The following is a 19,799-nucleotide window of genomic DNA, read 5'->3' as shown; positions in this document are numbered from 1 at the left end:
AACTTCTGAGGCCTTTGATGATGCCAGGGAAGTGCTGTTCCATTGACCTACATACCTCTCCCCCCTTTTAATGGCAGGGTCTCACTGTAGTCATGGCTGGCCTTGAACCCCCAATCTTGCTTCTGCTTCTGAAGGGTGACATTAAAGGCATACAACACACTCCTGGTCTTCCTACAGTTCTGTCTAGCTTTCCTCTGTACTGCTGGCAGTGATCTGTGTACCCCTGAGATGTGTTTCCCCCTGCATCCAGTCACCTAACAGCTCTGTGTTAAAAGTACTGACTGAATTTACCAACTTCTATCCCAACAGCCATCTTCCTAGAGATCCTATTGTCATCCACCCAGCTCACTAGGGTCTTATATCCCTACATCCATCCTTTAGATGCAGTCAGAGTCCATCCCCTAACCCCTTCAATTTTAGTTAATGCTATGGCATTAACTGAGACCTGCCAAGGTGATGTCCATGCCCATAGGGTGTGCAAACATCCCTAGTGGGCTGTGGAGACTCCCCATTCTCCATATTACCTCCTTGTGGTCCAAGTCACTGTCTCCTCAAATTCAGGAGCAAGTTCTTTCTCTCTCCTTTTTCCTTTTTCCACTGCCTAGTATGCAACTTTCTATACTGCATGTACCATACACACGCGCTGTCCTTTGTGCCCAGACACAGACTGCACCATGCTCAGCCTGTCTAGGCTCATGGTACCGGTCCTTCACACACCTAGCTGTGTTTCATCTGAAGGCTTGGAATGCCCCATCCCATCTTCTTCTAGGTTCCAGATTATATCAATCATGATGCACTTGTTAATTGTCTCCCCTCCTGGCCCAACTGACATTCTACATTAGCCCAACCATATTAGGATCAGATGCTCAAGTGTTTGGCACCCCGAGAGGAAAGCAGTTGATCAAGAGACAATGGTTTTCTACTGGTGATAGTTGGTAGTCCTTCTCCCAGGTCACCCTCCCTCTGCACTGCCCTCAATGATCTGTGCACCCCCAAGATGGCCCCTGATCCAATCAATCACCCAACTGTCGGTTCTATGTTCTTAATGAGCACTTTCTGAATCTGTCCCGTCTCCATACCTGCCAAGCAGCCTCTTCAGACCTAGAGCATCCTCTAGTCATGAGCTCTTGCCTGCTTCCACTCTTTGTGTGTGTACAGTGTATGTGTGTGGATACACAAGCAGAGGCCAAAGGATGGCACTCTATTGCTGTCCAACTTTATCTTTTCCTGAATAAGGACTATGAACCTGGAGCTAATTATGGAGGCTGGCTGGCCAGCAAATTCCTGAGTCTGTCCTCATTTCAGGAACATACCACCACACCCAGCGATTTGTGTGAGTTCTGGGGATACGAACTCAGGTCCTCACGCTTGCAAACACTCTACCAACTGAGCCGCCTCTCTCCTCCTCTTCCTTCTGTGGTGCTGGAGACTGAACCTAGGGTCTCACACATGCCAAGCTAGCACATATAGCCTTAACCCCAACACCTACTCTCTTCAATCATCTAGAGTTCTGAAAAACTATTTTTGGGAAGGACTACATCTCACATCTGCCTTCATAAGAATTTTTATTATTATTTAGAAATGCAGTTATATACATAGAACAATTAAAATTAAATTAAACTTTGTACAAATATTAAAATACTATCTTCATACCCACTGCAATGTACAGGATACCAAAAAATATATATATAAAATAAAATAAAGCAAACCCAGATTGATTGACATCCTGCACAGTCAATTAAGCATGTGTTGTTTAAACCATTTTATGAGTACCATTCTGCAAAGGATCCCATAGTGGTGCACAGCCTTAAGAAGCCAGGCCAGTGTGGATACAGCCATGCAACCCTCAACTACTTCCTCTCCCTACTTGGCAATCCAAGTGCTCTACTCTGCACCCTCATGGTGAGCTCTGCTGCTGGGTGAAGGACGGGTGGGGTGGGGTGCGCTTTGTTCAAACTCTACTAGGTTTTCAACTGCCTAGTAAAATGCCAAGTAAAATATTCTCTAAGGCTGCAGGAGACCCAGCAGGCCCCACAGAGAAGGCTCTAGCTGTACTGTCAGGCGCAAGCATACCTGGAATGAAGCTGTGTGGTAGGCATGCTGTGTGTCCCTTCTTTGTTCTTTAAGGAGGGGGAAGGGAGGAAGGATCTAGAAATGTTTGCAGCATATTCCATTTTCTATGCTAGAATGTTCCTCAGAACAGAGGAGATATTGTTATGCAGGAAGCCAAGTGACTCAAGAGCTCTGATAGGACTGGGAGGAAAAAGGCCAACTGCCATCTATCCCAACTTGGCCACTCTCAAAGCAGGAAAAATATACCTTTGTCTGTCTTGTAGCCTGGCTTCTTTACAGAACTGTAAAGCTGGGGGTGCAAGGAGGGCAGGATGAATGGGGAAGACAGTATGACTTTAAGTTCTCTTTGCAAATGGAGTGCTTGAAGAATGTACATTGAAATGCCTTATAAAACCAAACGAACCCACAAAGTGGTCAGGACTCCGCCCATTTCACAGTTCTCACACAAAACACAGAACTGGGCAGGTAGAGCTCACCTGTTAAACTAAGGCATGGAAGGACGGAATTTTCTATTTATTTATTTCATCATTCTGGCCCTTGAAAACTGATAGAATGTGACAGCAAGTCACCAGGATATAAAACCTGCATTGAGTCAGTGTAAGTATGAAAAAGCAAAAACATCTCCCAAACCAAAAAACCCTGTGTAAAAGTCCTTTGGTGCTGACTGCCTCTTTTGGACAAGTCTCAGGATGTCCCTGGAGGTGAGCCCAGTAAAGTAGGCTGCTTAGTTTCTTCCCACTTGCTCGAAGCTTCTTCCTGCCCATCCGCCTGCCACCTGCCACTGACCCTGTTTCTAGCAGGCTCCACTTCAAGGCAATTAAGTCCCCAGTCCGTCTGTAATGGACAAAGCCCAGATGCCCCAGAAACCACAGCACATGGCTAATGGTTAAGAAATTGCTGTAGAAGAAAACAATGCAGGAAGAAGCCACAGATGCCAGCAACAGGTGTGAGACCTCAAGAACAGACCTTCTAAAAGCCTGTGACAAGAGGATGGGGAACACGGGTGCCCTTTATCCTTCAGTTAGGCAAGCCTGGGCCTGTGATTTCCCCACAGCAGGCTAATGAATGCTGAGAGAAAACGAGGCACCAGGAGGTTCTTTTTCCCAAGGCCAAAGCCAGGCACCTACAAGGCTAAATAATAAGCCAAAGAAGTGCAATCTGTAAGGGGCAAAAGCCCAGGGTAACGACACAGAACTAAAACAGAACTCAGATTTTAGAAGAGCAGTAAGCAAAAGAGGCAGGCCCATTCAGAAGACTCGTGTTCCTTGCCCAGTTCTCCCTTGAGGGGGGTGGACACCACTGAAGCTGAAGAAGCGCCATGGTGAGGTGGCTTGGGGCCTTGGAACCCACCCCCAGGTAAGCCTATGGCAGCACCTGCTAGGGGTGTTCTAGTCGTCTAGTCTAAGCACCTTTTCCAGCTCATTCCTCAGCCAACCATACTTGTCTGGACACTGGGCACACTGGACTGGCCTCCTGGGTTAGTGTGGGAGTGGCCAGCAGGGACAGCAGACACTGCCCTTACCCTGAGAGGAGATGAGGGTGTCAGGAAGCCAGGCATGACAGGGACTAAAGTGCATTGTGAATGGAGGCAGTTGGCTAGGAGAAGTTATTCCCCTATTTTTGAGGCCACAGATGCCTGGAGCTAACCCTGTTGTGTCAGGAACTATAAATATACTGGGCTTTTATTATTTTTACCACCCCAGAGAGGCTCATCACAGGTTCAGTCCAGGACTGGCTCTGAAGAGTTTCCCAGCCCCAAGGCTTGAGGAGGAGAAAGAAGAAGAAGAAGAAGAGGAAGAAAAGGAAGAAAGGAAGAAAGATGAGAAGAAAAAAAAAAAACACACACATTCCTTGATACCACATCTGTCTTCTCAAGATGGTAGAAGCCTGGTGGGGCTCAGTTACCCAGACTTGTCAGCATTCAGTACAGGGCAATAGGAGGCTGGAAATGGCTGGAGCATTTCTTCTAGGCTAGTACGTTCCCACTCCCAGGACCTGTATCTCAGGTTTCTGGGTGCCCACCATCTCTATCAGCTGGCAGGGAAAATAAGGAGTGGCTTTTCAACGATGACGTGTGGAAAGGCAGGGAGGAGAGAACAGAGTGGGAGCAGTGGCACAGCAGGCCACTTCCTGGGCACAGTTACTAAGGCACATGACCGTGGTGAGGAGGATCCTCAGGACCTGCCGGAGCTGCCTGCAGCCACCGGGGACTTGGTCTGTACCTATCAGCCTCCCCTCCATCACCACAAACCTAAAAAGGGGCAACTTGCCCAGACTGCCAAAAGCCAGATGAGCTTTTGTTGGCATCTCAGCAAATCTCAGGATTCTGTGGGCTGCAAGGAAGCCAGAGCTACCTAGGACAAAGTCCAGGAAACAGCATGCAACTTCCCCTTATCCAGGAACAGAAACCAAGGCCAAGGCAGCCAGTGCTGGAAGCAGGAAGTGAGAACTTGAGTATTAGGAAGACAATCATTATCTGACACCTTTCCTCCTTCCCACAGGTCTTCTGGGTGCTTCTTAGAAACTCTCAAAAGAGCCAGGAACCTGCACGAGAGCTGGTCAGCGAGTGCTGGGTGGCTTTGGCATGACTTCCCAAACCTCTGTCCTCAGTTAAGGAAGATGCCGCCATCAGTGTCAACACACAGGGCAAGCTCAGGGACCCACATTCTGGACCCAGCATGAGCTATTCCTGCTTTGAGTGCCTTACTACTCTTCAATCTGTTTCTGCAGCCTCAGGCCTGGCCCCCGGGTACAGGTGGCAGTAGCCACTAAGGCCTGTGGATAGCAACCCACCTGCACAACAGGGAACCTGGACAGGGTGGGGAAGGCACAAGTAAACACAGCAGTGCTCAGGCCCTCATGGCTGCGGGGCTGCCACCAAGAGCTGGCTGGAAGGGACCCAGAGGCTGAGGGGAAGGGGAGGTTCAATCCAGCGCATTCAGACACATCCCTGACAGACAGATGGGAAGGCTGGGCCAGGCAAAGGGCCAGGTCCTCCAGCTGTCCAGTGGGCAGATGGTGAGAATCTTTCTTGAGTATCCATCGAGGTGGCCTGCAGGCTCTCAGGTACACAGAGATACACAGGTGGCAGTTCAGGCATCCAGGTGGGGCAGCTAGAGAGGACATGGTACTCAAACCCACAGGAAGAGAGAGGACGGGCAGAGAGGACAGAGGCCAGCGGCAGCCCTCATGCTTCTTTCAATAGTGGGATATCTGTAGAGACAGGGAGGGAAGTACAGCAGTTACCTAAGGGTGTCTCTCAGTATCTCTTCCAACTCCACCCTAGAGAGTCCCAAACAGCGCTCATTTAAAGAAATAAAACGTTCTGCTGTACATGTCTAAGCTAGTCAAATTTTCCTGCTTTCTATTTCTGGCCTTTCTGCTTCTATTCTCCCACTGCCTGTACGATAAAATCCCAATGCTAAGCCTGGTATCCAAACACCTTCTGGTCCCACCAACATAACCCTGATTCTGTTCTCTGCTGGTCTAGTAACTTTTGATTCTTTTCTAACCTTGCTCTAAGAAGTTTCAAAGTTCTCTTTAAGTTCTACCTTTTTAAAAAAGCTACCTGTCATCTGTGTGAACCTGGACAAATCATTTTGGACCAAACCAGTGGGTTTTGGTCTTCTCATGTCACCAGAGGGGAGAAGTGCTAGACCCATGCTTTAAGATCTGGAATCTGTCTTAACAACACTGGTGTCCTCATCATGGCATGAGTTCAATTTCTTTTCATTATTGTACTTTTAAAAACTTCATTATATATTTATCATTCCTTTTAACATGTGTACATCCACACACTACAGGAACTACTTGATGACGTGCATCTATACCTGCAGGTCAGAGAACAACTTCTGGGAGTCAGCTCTCCCATTCTACCATGTGGGGACTGGGGACCAAATTCAGATCATCAGGCTTGGTAGCAAGCGCCTCTCTCTGCTGAGTCATCTTGCTGGCCTTATTTCTGTATTTGAGAGCCGGGGTCTGTGCAGTCCAAACTACCCTTGACTGTGGTCCTTGTCTTAACCTCTGAAATGCTGACTGCAGGCCTGAGGCACCATATCTGGCTAGCACCACAATTATTGATTCCATTATTTCTCTAGTGCAGGCCTCACTGACTTTCCTACTGATACTCCTTGCAACAGAGAGAGTACTTCCTATTTGCATCAGATCTGAAACCTCATCCAGCACCAAACACAAGATATGGCTTTCAAAAAGTTTTGCTCAGACCAGGTGTAATGGAACATACTTTTAATTCCAGCAGAATACTTTTAATTAGAGGCAGAAGCAGAGCAATCTCTGGGAGTTTTGAGACCAGTTCTCATTTACACAGTGAGTTTCAGATAGCCAAGGTTACACAGTAACACCTGCAATCAGCCACTTGTGGCTAGGGTAACAGGATAGTAGTCTCTGAGCCAGCCTGGGCTATGCAGGAGCCCTGACTCTGAAAACATCAACATCATCAACAACTACAACAACAGCTCCCAAACCAAAAACTTGTTTACTAAACAAATAAGTAGCCATCAAGAAAGAGCTGGGAACCTATGTGCCCTTAGCCAGATTTCATAAAATACATGCCTAACGGTCCAGAGGTAACTGAATGCCGCATCCAAACTGGGTCAGTTACTTACAGCATCCTTGTCATCTCTCTCCAAGAAAGAGAAAAGGCGGCAAGCTACTGACAGACACATTTCAAAGTGTTAGACATGGCCTCCATCCTCTGGGCTCCTTCAGAAAGGCATTATGAAGGCAGAGTGTTACAGTCAACATGAAGCTTCTAGGTTTTGTCTGAATCAGGAACTACACTGGGATTTCACCTACAGATATTCTTTAAAGTGACTGCTTCAAATTATAGTTACACTCTCCATGCTCTGGCAAAGGAAGACTGCCAATAAGTAACCACTGTACTCCATGGTCACTTTGACACAAAAGGAACTAGTTATCTAGGAGTCAATATGGCACTGTAAGGTTAAGAATGCTGGTTTAGAGCCACAGTCATTTAGTTTTAAATCTCACCTGTCAATTACCAGTGGAGAAAAGACAAGTGAAACTAGGTCCCATATTTTCCATCTGTAAAATGGGGACAGTCATAAATTTCTACCACTCACTTAACTGCCAGCTTGACTGCAATGGACAACACAAGGAAACCAGCAGTATACTTCTGTGTAGAATGAAGCAGCTGTCTTCTCTATAAGATAAGCAGACTACTGTTTTCTCTGCAGTACCACCAAGGTCTCCTATTTTCTGCCTTTCTTTCTTTTGTTTTTTTTTTGTTTTGTTTTTGTTTTTTGTTTTTGAGACAGGGTTTCTCTGTGTAGCCCTGGCTGTCCTGGAACTCACTCTGTAGACCAGGCTGGCCTCGAACTCAGAAATCTCCGTCTCTGCCTCCCAAGTGCTGGGATTAAAGGCGTGCGCCACCACACCAGGCTCTTATTTTCTGCCTTTCATGAACATAAAACTTTTTAACAGTCCTATACCCTGAACCCCATCCAGTTGGTTTAGCAGAGCCTATGGCTATGAATAGTCTGACAGCCATCAGAAGTCACAGATAACAATGAAAAGAGCCCAAAGCTCTACCTGGCATTCTGAGGACCAAGTCCTACTTTGTAGGCTAACACTCTATTAGCTCTCACTTCCTGAAAATACACCAAATTGTTAGAGTGGCCCACAGAGCTTCCTCACTCCCAGTAAGGATTCTAACAGCTAGTAATTTGTATTTAGCAAAGACCACTTACCATCTGTGTACTCCTCTGATGTGAGGGATAAAAGGCTTTGTATGTCACTGTTTTCTGAATCTGCAGTGTCTTTGTGTGTCGGCCGGCTGCTCCCTGAGCCGGCCACCCAGGAAGATGTGGTTGCCTGATGCACCATCACAGTCTCTGAGCCCTGGGAACCCCAGGCTTCACACAGCCCAGAATGGCCCGGGGCCTCGTCCTCTCCACCTGCAGAAGAGCAGGCCTCCTGGCCTTGCAGCTGCTGTTCCCTTGGCATGTTCCTCCCACTAGGTGCAGACCCTTCCGACAGAACAATCTGTACTCTGGGATCAGCTGGTGGCATGCAGTGACCAGAACTTCCATACACAGCTTCCTCATATGAAGGTAGTGCAACCTGGACACCATCCACCATAATGGAGACTTGATCCCCAGAAACCCCCTGTTCACGCCTGGATCAGAAAAGAAAAGAACAAAAGAAGAACCTGAGTAACACAGAGTTGAATAAATGATGTTGTATCAACAAAACTCATCATTTCCCAGCACTTATTATATGCCAGTAAGTACAAGGTACTTTAAACACTAAGTACACTGGACCCTCACCTGAACCCTTCCACCTAGGGTTTCACCAAAAACACAGGCTTGGCTCAGAGGAGTTAAGGAACTGCTCAACTGTCACAAAGCTGGTCAGGAGTGGACTTGGGATTGATTCCAGTTTTACATACTTCAAAAGACTGTGTTCTTGGGGTTGGAAGGGATGGAAAGCGGTGGTTGAGAGTGCTGGCTGCTCTTCTAAAGGACTCGCGGTTTGATTCCCAGTATCCACACAGCAGTGCTCAACCACCTGTAACTCCAATTCTAAAGAATCCCATATGCTCTTCTAGTCTCAGTACGTACAGGCACATATATCATGCACAGACATACATGTAGGCAAAACACCCATATACATAAGTAAAACAGAACACGCTGCTGGGCCTTGTGACACATGCTTTTAATCCCAGCACTTGGGAGGCAGATATAGGAGTTTTGGGACAATCTGGTCTACATAAGAAGAATCTGTCCTTTAAAAAAGAATTTTAACACAAATGCAGGAAAGAACATGTGGCCAAGTCTACATAAAGCCCCCTGCATAGTCTAGCGGTGACACTGGTGTATATACTCCTGCTGAGGTCAAAACTGTAGCCTAGATACTGCACATCCATCCCATAATTTGTATTAGCCTCAGGACTTCTTTTCCCATGCAGCTATAACACTGTATTCCAGAAACTTAACAATGGTGTGTTAATACAGACTTCCCAAACTGTCTGCAAACTTATCCACTGTGGCTCTGTTGTTTTTATCCAGAATCAAACAAACAATGCTGACTAATTTTATGTCAACTTAACACAGGCTAGAGGCATAGGAGAAAAGGGATCCCCACTTGAAAAAAATGCCTCCATAGACTGGGTAGTTAGGAAGCGGGTAATTAGTGATTGATGAGGGAAGGTCTAGCCCGTTGTGTGTGGGGTCATCCCTAGGCTGATGGTGCTGGGTTTTACTTATAAGAAAGTAGGTTAAGCTAGCCATTAAGCAGCAATCTTCCATCTGCATCAGCTCCTGTTTCCAGGTTCCTGCCCTGTTTGAAATCCTCTCCGGACCTCCTTCAGTGATGAACTATGGATGTTATGGTTTGAATATACTTGACTCAGAGAGTGGCACATTAGGAGGTATGGCCTTATTAAATATGACCTTTGTTGAAGGAAGTGTGTCACTGTGGGGGTGGGCTTTGAGACCCTCCTCCTAGCTGCTTAGAACCCAGTCACTCCTGGGTGCTTATGAATCAAGATACAGAGCTCTCAGCTCCTTCTCCAGCACCACATTTGCCTGAATGCATGGCATGCTTTCTGCCTTGATGATAATGGACTAAACCTCTGAAACTGTAAATTAGCCCCAATTAAATGCTGTCCTTTATAAGAGTTGCCTTGGTCATGGTGTCTCTTCATAGCAACGGAACCCTAAGACAGATGGGGAAGTGTAAACCCTTCTCCAACTTGCTTTTGGTCATGGTGTTTCATCACAGCAAGTAACCCAAACTATGACACATACACTCTATGCCTAGTTGTCCTGTCCCTTTCATTTCCATTAATTTAGAATTACTTAGAATATTCACTAGTTTTATTTTATACACAGACATTTTAAAAAATTAAAAATATCTTGTGCATGGCTGTTCTATATGCCACATGGGTGCAACACCCCCAGGGGCCAGAATAAGGTGTTAGGTATCTTGGAACTGGAGTTAGAGATGTCTGTAAGCCATCATGTGGATGTTAGGAATCGAACCCAGCACCTCTAGAAGAGTAGTCAGTGCTCTCAACTGCTGAGTTATCTCTCCAGCCTTGACCCTGACAGTTTTGAAATGTCCATGCCAGCTTTCTAATAGGATGACCCACCAACTTAGATATGTGTATTTATATATTCTTATATATAACTAAATTTAGGTTAAATTTCATAAAGAGCTCTACATAGATGAGGATGTGTTCTTTCATCTATCTATCACTCTGAGAGGCACAGTGTCAGATGTCAGCTTATACTACCACTGCTCAGTGGGTAACTTTCTTTTCCTGTACTTGGCAGACACAATCTATATTGCCCAACTCAAATAATATATGTAATAAAGAAAATTAGCATCCCTAAAATAACCAGAGATTTTTGGATGGGAAAGAAATTTCAAGGCTGGCCTTGAACTCAAAGATTTACCTGCCTCTGCCTCCTGAGTGCTGGGATTGAAAGTGTGTGCCACCACTGCCCGGATGGTATATTTTTTTAAAGTAGTGCTTGTAACATGCATTTGGTACTCAGACAAACCCAATCAATTTTATACTTAAGCAAAAAAGAATCAACTGGTTACTTTTTTTTTTTTTTTGGTTTTTCGAGACAGGGTTTCTCTGTATAGCTCCGGCTGTCCTGGAACTCACTTTGTAGACCAGGCTGGCCTCGAACTCAGAAATCCACCTGCCTCTGCCTCCCGAGTGCTGGGATTAAAGGCGTGCACCACCACGCCCGGCTCAACTGGTTACTTTTAACAGATTCACTGGTTACAGAGAAAATTAAACTGCCTAGCCTAGATGGGAAAACAGATTAGAATAGTGTGACTTGCCATGGAAATAGCTCACTGTTTTCAAATAAATAGTTCCCTTCAAAATATCACTTTCAAAACAATTGTTACTGGGCTGGAGAGATGGCTCAGTAGTTAAGAACATCGTTTATTCTTCCAGAGGTCCTTAGTTCAATTCCCAGCAACCACATAGTGGCTCATAACTATCTATACTGGGATCTAATGCCCTCTTCTGGTGTGTAGGTGTAAATGCAGATAGAGCACTCACAAAATTAACAAATATATCTTTTAAAAAAAAATTGTTACTCCTCCTTCCTTCCAAACAAAAAAGGAGAAAGGAAAAATCTCCTTCCTGTATAGAAATTCACTTCAGGGTAGTCTACGTCTATAAGTTTCACATCTGGAGCATTTTACAGAATGTGGTTTAGTCTGGACAGCTGTTCCTGAGAGCTAAGACAATGACTGATGTAGGGCTATGAATGAATATAAACGATCTATATTCTTCAAAGGCATGAAGTACCCATAATGGTTAAGCAACTACAGAAGCCAAGGCAGGTCAGGAAAAAAGTCTCTTATCAGAGATATACTCAGGGTCACTCCCACCAGGGGCCCACCATCTGCCACCCCCATCTCCCAAGGCTGGGATGATAAACAACAGACAATGTACTATAAGAGAAAAAGGAGAATATGTAGACAAGAAAACCCACTCCTTCTAATTTCACAATGGTATCATGTCCTGGATTCTCACTGCACATCATAACTATCTGAGAAGCTTTCTAAAAAATGATAAGACCAGGATCCTACTTCAAACCAAATACATGAGGATAGGAGGGAAGCTGAGGTGCACTAAGGATTAGAAGCCAGGAGCAAGAAGAGGTAGCTTACAAACACAAGCATGTATCAGCACCACGCAGAGGGCTGTACTTTCTATTACTGTGTCTAAGCTCCAAAGCATCTCAGGAGTGGTGCCGATGCTGCTGGAAACACCAGAGACAGGGATGAGACAGAAAAGCCACGTCTTTGAGATTGAACAGATGTGTAGGTTCAAATCTCAATTCTGCAGTCATTCTGAGATATTATTTGAATGTCTCAGTTTCTTTGCCTGTAATGTTCCCAAAAGAATCAAAGTAAAGAATGTGCACCCTAAAAGGGCAGTGCCAGTCACATGCATGAGTTTAACACACAACTGGACCCTCCTCTCTACTTCCCAAAGATACAGACTAGCAGAAGCTATAAACTAGTAGCTTCTTATAACTGGTCCCAGGTTGACATCATGGGGATGCTTGACTAACTCACCTGCTATGATGGAAAGACTTCAGCTTTGGCTGCAGCAGTACAAACAGCACCACGAGGAGGAGAATGAGTGCCACAGAGCTGGCAGTGGAAGCCACTATGGACAGCGCAGGGACCCCAAGTGCATGGGTTTCTTTGTCTAAGAAAACAAGCCATCATAAGCACATCATAAACACAAAACATGAACTCTACAAATGAAATAGTTAATTATCCCCTGCATTTATTTGACAGCTGGGCCTTTTTAGGGAAATCTTATAAAGTGGCCTTATGCATGTATGGTGTTTTAGAAACATTTCCTTTTCCTGAATAAAAGACCCCTCCTCATTCTAGCCTTTGAAGTCCATCTGGTATCTAAACTCACTAGCTAGCTGGTGAATTTCAACCATCAAAAGGGCCACATTTTTCTACCACCTTGAGTTCCACCATATTCTGAAGCAGACACGTGGTGTCTTTCTGTAGGCAGCCCAGAAAAAGGGCATTATGGTATTTTGCTAGAGCAGATGGTTGAAAGAAGACGTGATGTTTGACAGTGGATGGTGCTCTATGGTTTGGTGGCCTTGCCACTCTTTGCTGGTCGACACTGGCTTTCACTGACAACTCTGGGTGGTATTGGTACCTGATCATTCTTTATTGGTCATCATTTGTCATGACTTCATAGAGAGAAACACACCAAAAAACTTCTGGTGGTATTTCCGTGGCTTCTTCCCATTTCAGAGGACTTGGGCCAACTGATAGAGACTTGTGCTTTCTTCTAGATTGGCATGCTGTAGCTAGTTCATAAATGATGTTTATGAGTCCTGCTGTTGCTGATTTGTAAATGGTGTTTGCAAATGGATTGAGTTGCTACTAATTTGTGTGAACTTTACTGTTGATCTCCTGACAACACAAGATTAGATTTGCTCCAAAGAAGTATTTTTAAAAAGGTCCATATCCTCCTTTGCTCTATTAACCTTTCTTTCCACTACCTCAGGTGGGCGATGGGCTAGAAGGGACATTAAAACATTTAAAAACCCTTATTAAAAATAGATTTAAAAAATCTAGGCCTACAGTTCCCACGGCCTCCGAGGTCTCACTGGTTAAGCGTGTTCTGGTCTTGAAGCCCAACTGTGAATGAAGCACAGAGATGGCTCTGCGACACACACTTCCCTTTAGGAACCTGCATTTTCCTGTCATGTAAGACAAGAGGAGGCAGGAAGGAAAAAGGACTCTTTAAGGGAAAAAATGAAATGGAAGAGACACCGGAAAATGTGTTCGTGCTATGCTCACTGCTCTCTGCGCTAGCAGAGCCCAGCCTAAGGGTATCAGCACCTGATTAGTCAAACAGAAATCCTGACCTCAGAGGAGTTTTACACAGTCAAGCAGATGCCTCAATAAAGAAACAGAGCCCCTCAATGGTTCAGAGTAAATGCAACATGGCATGCGCCAGCAAACCCAAGGACTTCCACAAGACATGGAATTACCACAGAGGCTGAGAGGCCAAATGGCTTTTAACACAGCCTAAGAGAGCTCTCGAGAAAGCATGTGCTACTCCCCAGGAGCCAGGGAAAAAGCAGAACCCAGGCAGCACCCGTTTTTATCTGCAGACTGACCTTCAATGAGATGACAGCTAACCTCCATGGCTGGCGTCCACTCGCCATTTTTGCAGGTCAGGTATTTGTAGTCACCCTTCAACATGTAGCCTTCTGCACACAGGTACTCGATGACACTGCCTGCTGTCAAGGGGTCTTTACAAGGCCGGGGGTGGCAAATGTAGCCACCATTCTCTGGCTCTGGGGGCAGAGGACACACTGCAAAGACAGAGGGAGATGGTACTACAATGAGACTTTCAAATGGGTATCTTGTCTTAGTAGCATGGCCCCAAATCACAAAGGGACATAGACCCGTCCTTGGGAAAGCCTACTGAACTAGTGTGGAATTCCAGTTGTCACTGACGGTGAGGGAAATGTACCAGCAATTGGTCAGTCTGGTTGCCCACAGTATTTCTCTCCCTACCAATGGCCAGCAGACTCCAGAAAAGTTCTGTACCTGCTGTAATTTGCACTTGATTCTAACAGCATCCACTAACAGTGAGTCAGACTGTGGGATAAAGTACGGGCAACTCACTAGGCTAAGTTTTAGGCTGTTTACAACATCAATTCCAGGAAAGACTCCCTGGATGAGTTTGGCTTCTGTGAAGATCTCAGAGAGCTTTCCTGGGAGGCTTCCAAAGTCCTGTGCATCTTCTTTTGTCTGCTAGGCGTCACTTGCCTTTATCCCACATTTTCCCTCTAGGTATGACAATCTAGTTTTAAAGTCATCATCATCTTTTAGGATTCTGTGAGATAGTTATCATCTCTTCCCTCTAATGATGAGGATACTAAGTCCTGCAAAAGTGAAGCAACTTTTAGCCAAGATTGGGGCAGGCAGGGGGCAGTCAACCTGGGACCAGAGTCAGGCCCTTTGATTCTAACCCCAGCTCTTCTTCCCCTGAGTCCTAATCCCTATCCCATGAGCTGATCGGTTTATAAATTTATGTATACCAAGATCACTTCCTTTCACCACCTCAAATTGGTTAACTAAAGAGATGGCAAACAGGTGTGGTAGGATGTTGGTTTAGAAAGGGTGTCACAGGAGCTGGAAGGACCAAGCAGCTCTTAGGAGATGGAAAACTATTTCTATTTCAGACAGATTATAGAACTGAATCCCAAGCCAGGCAATACAAGGTGGTGTGTCTAGCTACCCTTGCCTAGTCAATGGGGGCACTAAGGAGTCACTAAAGTCTAGCCTGGCGAAGGCAACATGATCAGGCACTCATTACCTCCAACTTTCCAAATCTTTTATAATCACAAGATACAACAAAGCTTTTTCCAAAGGAAATTCATCTTGCTGACTCCTTGCCAGCCTGTCCCTCGTATCACAGAGACATCATCCATCTATGTGGGATCAGAATGGCCATTTCCTCTTCTCACTTCCTCTAACAGCTCCAAGTGACTGGGAATCACACAGGCGTGTCTGACTAGCAGGAAAAGGCCCTGGCTTCTTCCCATGTGAACATCCCATGGACCACATTCTGTAGCTGTGCCCTTGCAGCCTCCCACCTGACCCAGATGCTATTATGCAGTTAATATCAAGTCTGGCTGGGGGAAAGTGTCAGATGGAAAACAATCCTGCCCTCAGGTTGCACATCCCTAGAGGTAGGTAGAAAATATGCCATTTTCTTTTGTTTCATCATTTAAGTGCGGTTATAACTGTTTTTGGGCAGGTGTTTGGGACTGAATTAGGGACTTATCCATGCTGGCTAGACAGCATGCCATCAGAGACAATTTCATTCACTTTCCTTTTTTTTTTTTTTTTTTTTTTTGGTTTGGTTTTTCGAGACAGGGTTTCTCTGTATAGTCCTGGCTGTCCTGGAACTTACTTTGTAGACCAGACTGGCCTCGAACTCAGAAATCCGCCTGCCTCTGCCTCTGCCTCCCAAGTGCTGGGATTAAAAGCATGCGCTACCACACCCGGCTCCTTTTTTTTTTAATAAATATTTTTTTTATTTACTTTTATTAGGTATTTTCTTCATTTACATTTCCAATGCTATCCCAAATGCCCCCCTCACTTTCCCTTTATTTGATCCTTCGGCAGTACTGCAGATCAACCCCAGGACCTCACACATAGTAGTATACATTCCCCGCTGAGCTACTGTTTCAGCTCAGCAATTTTTTAAAAGTTGCCAAAGGATCTAAAAGTCCAGCAGAAACTATGACACCAGAAGATGAATGCAAGTATGAGTCCTTGTCCCCTTAAAGGATACACCTCTGACATCCCTGCCACCCACCTGGCTCAAAGTCCTAAACAGGAGAGAAGTGAGTGAAAATATTGCTGTAGTTCCCTAAGTGGTGGCCAAATCATTCAGACAGCTGGCAAGCAAACAGTTGCTTTACTATTTCATTTTTCATTTTCCGTCCATTGAGTAGTAAGTCCCTCAGACCTTCTGACTGACTCTTGGCGCTCTATAGACTGTGTCTAACTGGTTCATTTCCTTGGCATAATTAATACTGAACAGTCTGGCCAGCTCCTGAAAGCAGGCAGGACCCACACAGAAGCAGGCCAGTACACATGGAAGAGGATCTCAGAGAAAGGGCTAGAATTCTAGAGCCAAGCCTACTCTGCTACACATTTTCTTCCCTTGTAAACCCCATAAATACATAGGATATCAGTATATATGTGGTATAGAGCTAAAAATAACATGTACAATGAAAAGACAGATGTCTTATTCTGCTCTGGTCACTCAGCTCCCTCCAAAGATACCCAACTCTTTCAAAACAAGTATAAGTTATAGAAAATAGGGGTATACAGGCTCCAGTCTCTAAGGGATTGGAGGTTTGTAGGCAGGCATATATTTAAATATCTAGTATACTTTCAAAAGACTTAACAAAAGAGGTTTCTGGCTAACAGCTACAAAGAAAAGACCACACTGTCAAAGACAGGAGCTGCAGGGTTCAAAACACATATACAGATGCAAAACACTCATATAAATAATATAAATACATAAGTAAATATCAATCTTTAAAAAAAAAATGTGTTTAATGAAGGTGCTGACAAGATGGCCAGAGAGAAACTCTCCTAAGGACTGAGAGTAGGGGAGGGGAGAAAAAGAGGGTCCCAGGCCCAAGCATCAGTTCTAGAGAGGTGGTCACTGGAGCGGAGCTGAAATAGTACTGTAATTGTCCTACCTGGCTATAATTCCAGCAAACAATTAGAGCGAGTCCTTTCCACATGTCTTTAAGGAGGGCTATAAAGATCACACTAAGGCAGAGCATGACACTGAATAGAGCCTACAGTCCTAATTCCTTGGCCTGTTCACAGTATGTCCTCTTTCCTCCCCTTCCCTCACTCTACTCCCATCTGTCCTTTACTTGGCTAACTCTAGGTAAAGCCAGCTCTGTGTCATCATGTGTTCTACCATGATGTTCTGCTTTGCTACGGGCTCAAGTGACTGGGCGGAAAAGGTAGCCAAAATAAACTCCTTTCCTCTTTTTAAAGTTGCTTTTCTTGGTTATTTTTTTTTTCTTCACAATAACAGAAAGCTAAATAACATAGGGCTAGTAAAGGCTACTGTTAATGGTCAGCAGTCTTTGTGAAGAGTTCTTGGAAGTATTGGAAGATAGGTTTGTGGATCCAAAAACAGAAAGATCTACATGATAGAGCATGAGACATAACTAGGTGTGGTACCTCACTCCTATAATTCTAGCATCAGGAGGATTCTGGGTTCAAGAACAGTCTAGGCTACACAGTAAGGCTTTGTCCAAAAAAAAAAAAAAAAGAAAAAAAGAAAGAAAGAAGGAAGGCAGGCAGGCAGGCAGGCAGGTAAAAACCCCACCATTTAGCAGAGGACCCTTTAAGGTTATTTAGAAGAGGGACATTTACTCACTGTAAAACTCTTTCTTGATAAAAAGGTTCAATTTCTAGTTCCAGTTTGTTAACAACAGAGCCAGAGAAAAGACAAGGGGATTACAGAAAGTAAACTTGTTCACGTGGTTTTTTTGTATGTAGGTAGTGTACACAGCTCCTAGATGCACCACTTTCCTGAGTTCCTTCTACATGAACCATTTCACATTAGGACAAGGAGGCTCGTTCATTTGAGTTGAGTGATTTTCTCCAAGGTGGACCTGTCCATACCTTGTTCAAAGAGAAGGTGAAAAGTATCCCAAACAAGTTAGAATTAGAGCATTACAAATATAAAGGGAGGGAGGGAGAGAGGGAGGGAGGGAGGGAGGGAAGGAGGGAGGGAGGGAGGGAGGGAGGGAGGGAGGGAGGGAGGGAGGAGAGACAGAGAGATTGGGGGTGGGTAACCATCTGGTGGTGGTCAAAGGCTTCTTTGAAGACTCTCCTTCAAAAGCAGAGTCTTAACAGTTCATGCTTACTGATATATGCCAAGCACTACTCTAAGCAGTTTACAGTTTACATGTGGAACTCCCTATGTTTCCCAATATATACATTTCCCCCTCCCCCCTCTCAATATACTCTCCAAACACAATAGAGATACAGACGAGCAAATTAAGAAAGAGAGGTTAAGATACTTAGAGGTTCAATGCTACCCAGAAGGCAAGGGTGGTGCAACATATCAGAGGGTCTCAGAGCCTAGCTTCTCTTCCAAACCTCACCAGGTCATAGGTGTCTCAGTGAGTCCAGCAACAAGGACAACCTGGATACTGTAAGCAAACACTTATGTCATCACTAAACTAAAATACATCTGAAGTCACTCTGAAAAATCTGTCTGAAGTCAAATGTGTATGTGGCTAGCCTCAACAGCTTTTTGAGAGGTTCACTTTTGAAAATCCTACAGCTATGTGGTTTTAAACTGACCTCAGAGTATGAAAGGCTGACAGCAATCTTGTGTCCGTGCAGGAAAGAGCTCCTTCAATGGACAGCAATATTATTACTTAGAAGACACCAGGGCTGCTTCTGAATGGGTCTCCTGGCCTTTTGCATTACCAGTCACCACTTGAGTAGTCAAAAGTCTAAAACAGGCTGCATGGGAGAGAATCAAGATGATGTCTCATGCCATTTGCAACCTTCTCATAGGAAACAAACCTTCCCAGCAGCAGACAGGAAGGCCATTGTCCAGCCAGAATCTCTTTTCTTAGAAGAACTTCCCACGCGCTGGGGGTAGGGCCAGTCTGCCATAGCTCAAGTCTTTCTCAGGGTGTGGTACTGTGCTGGGATGGGAGAGCAGAGAGAGGAACCACACAGGCCTAGGCTGTTTCCCTGCAGCACACATCATCTTCCCCAGAAAGGCCTAACCCAAGCCCAGTTCTAGGACATCAGCAACTGGCAGATAGGTCTCTCTGGGAGACTGTCCTTGTTTTAGAGCTGGACTCCTCTGCCTCCTGTCTTCTCATAACCAGTAGCCTCTGATGGAGAAGGAAATGCATTTTCTTTTATTGCACTGAACATGGCAATCCTTGTTACCTGGAGAGAACCACAAAACCCCCTTAGTCGTTAAGAATAAAGTGTTCTTATCTTTGGCCAAGGATCCTGACCTTAAAGCACACAAACCCAGCTGAAACTCCTACCTCTGCACTTCAGAATCATAAGGCTATAGCTTCTGAGCATCTCTCCAGCCACTGCCAGAGATCAGGAGTTTGCCTGTGTGGGCTCGGAATTAGATGCCTAGCTTGTTTGTTGCCTTTAAAAGTTACCTGTTACATAGTCTTATGAAGATTTATTCCCCAGTTTCCTAAAACAAGGGGACACAAAGGTATCTACCTGAAAAAGTTACTGTGAAGATTAATATCAATATATAGGACAAGTACCCAGTACAGGGTCTGTTATATACTGTTTAGTAAGTAGTAGCTTTATTATTTTTCTTCTGTATTCCCGTAACAACTTCATCTCTCTTGAGAAACTACTATCATACTGGTTTTGCATTTATTTTTCCACAGGGTCACTCTTCCTCCATTTCCCCACTCGGTGTCCACACTATAGGATAGGAATTTGTTCTGCTCATGTTTGGTCCCCAGTGCTTCATGAATTTGAAGTGATAGTAAATACTTAGTAGAAAATCTCTAATTCTCCAAACCAGTATCCAGCTAATCATGAAAAGACACTACTTGCCTAACAGGATCAGGCCAGAAGGGAATCAGAGCATGGTCTTAAGT

The 19,799-nt window shown here is 44.9% G+C and overlaps 1 protein-coding gene across 2 annotated transcripts in view; it reads right to left on the bottom strand.

The window, feature by feature from the left end:
* Window positions 1-1,548: 1,548 nt before the first annotated feature.
* The window catches only part of Susd6 (sushi domain containing 6), a 90,302-nt gene continuing 72,051 nt past the window's right edge, over window positions 1,549-19,799 (bottom strand). For both annotated transcript variants that reach the window (NM_001242419.1, NM_178682.4), the window contains 4 exons: window positions 13,758-13,955; window positions 12,172-12,307; window positions 7,806-8,233; window positions 1,549-5,286 (listed from right to left, as the gene is read on the bottom strand). In NM_001242419.1, the coding sequence (NP_001229348.1) occupies window positions 5,261-5,286; window positions 7,806-8,233; window positions 12,172-12,307; window positions 13,758-13,955 (788 nt within the window). In that variant the 3' untranslated portion in view covers window positions 1,549-5,260. The remainder of the gene's footprint in view (window positions 5,287-7,805; window positions 8,234-12,171; window positions 12,308-13,757; window positions 13,956-19,799) is intronic.

This window comes from Mus musculus, chromosome 12 (assembly GCF_000001635.26).
Source record: "Mus musculus strain C57BL/6J chromosome 12, GRCm38.p6 C57BL/6J".
NCBI lineage: Eukaryota > Metazoa > Chordata > Mammalia > Rodentia > Muridae > Mus > Mus musculus.
Note: the sequence above shows the minus strand (reverse complement) of the source record. Positions and strands in the feature narration are given on the sequence as shown.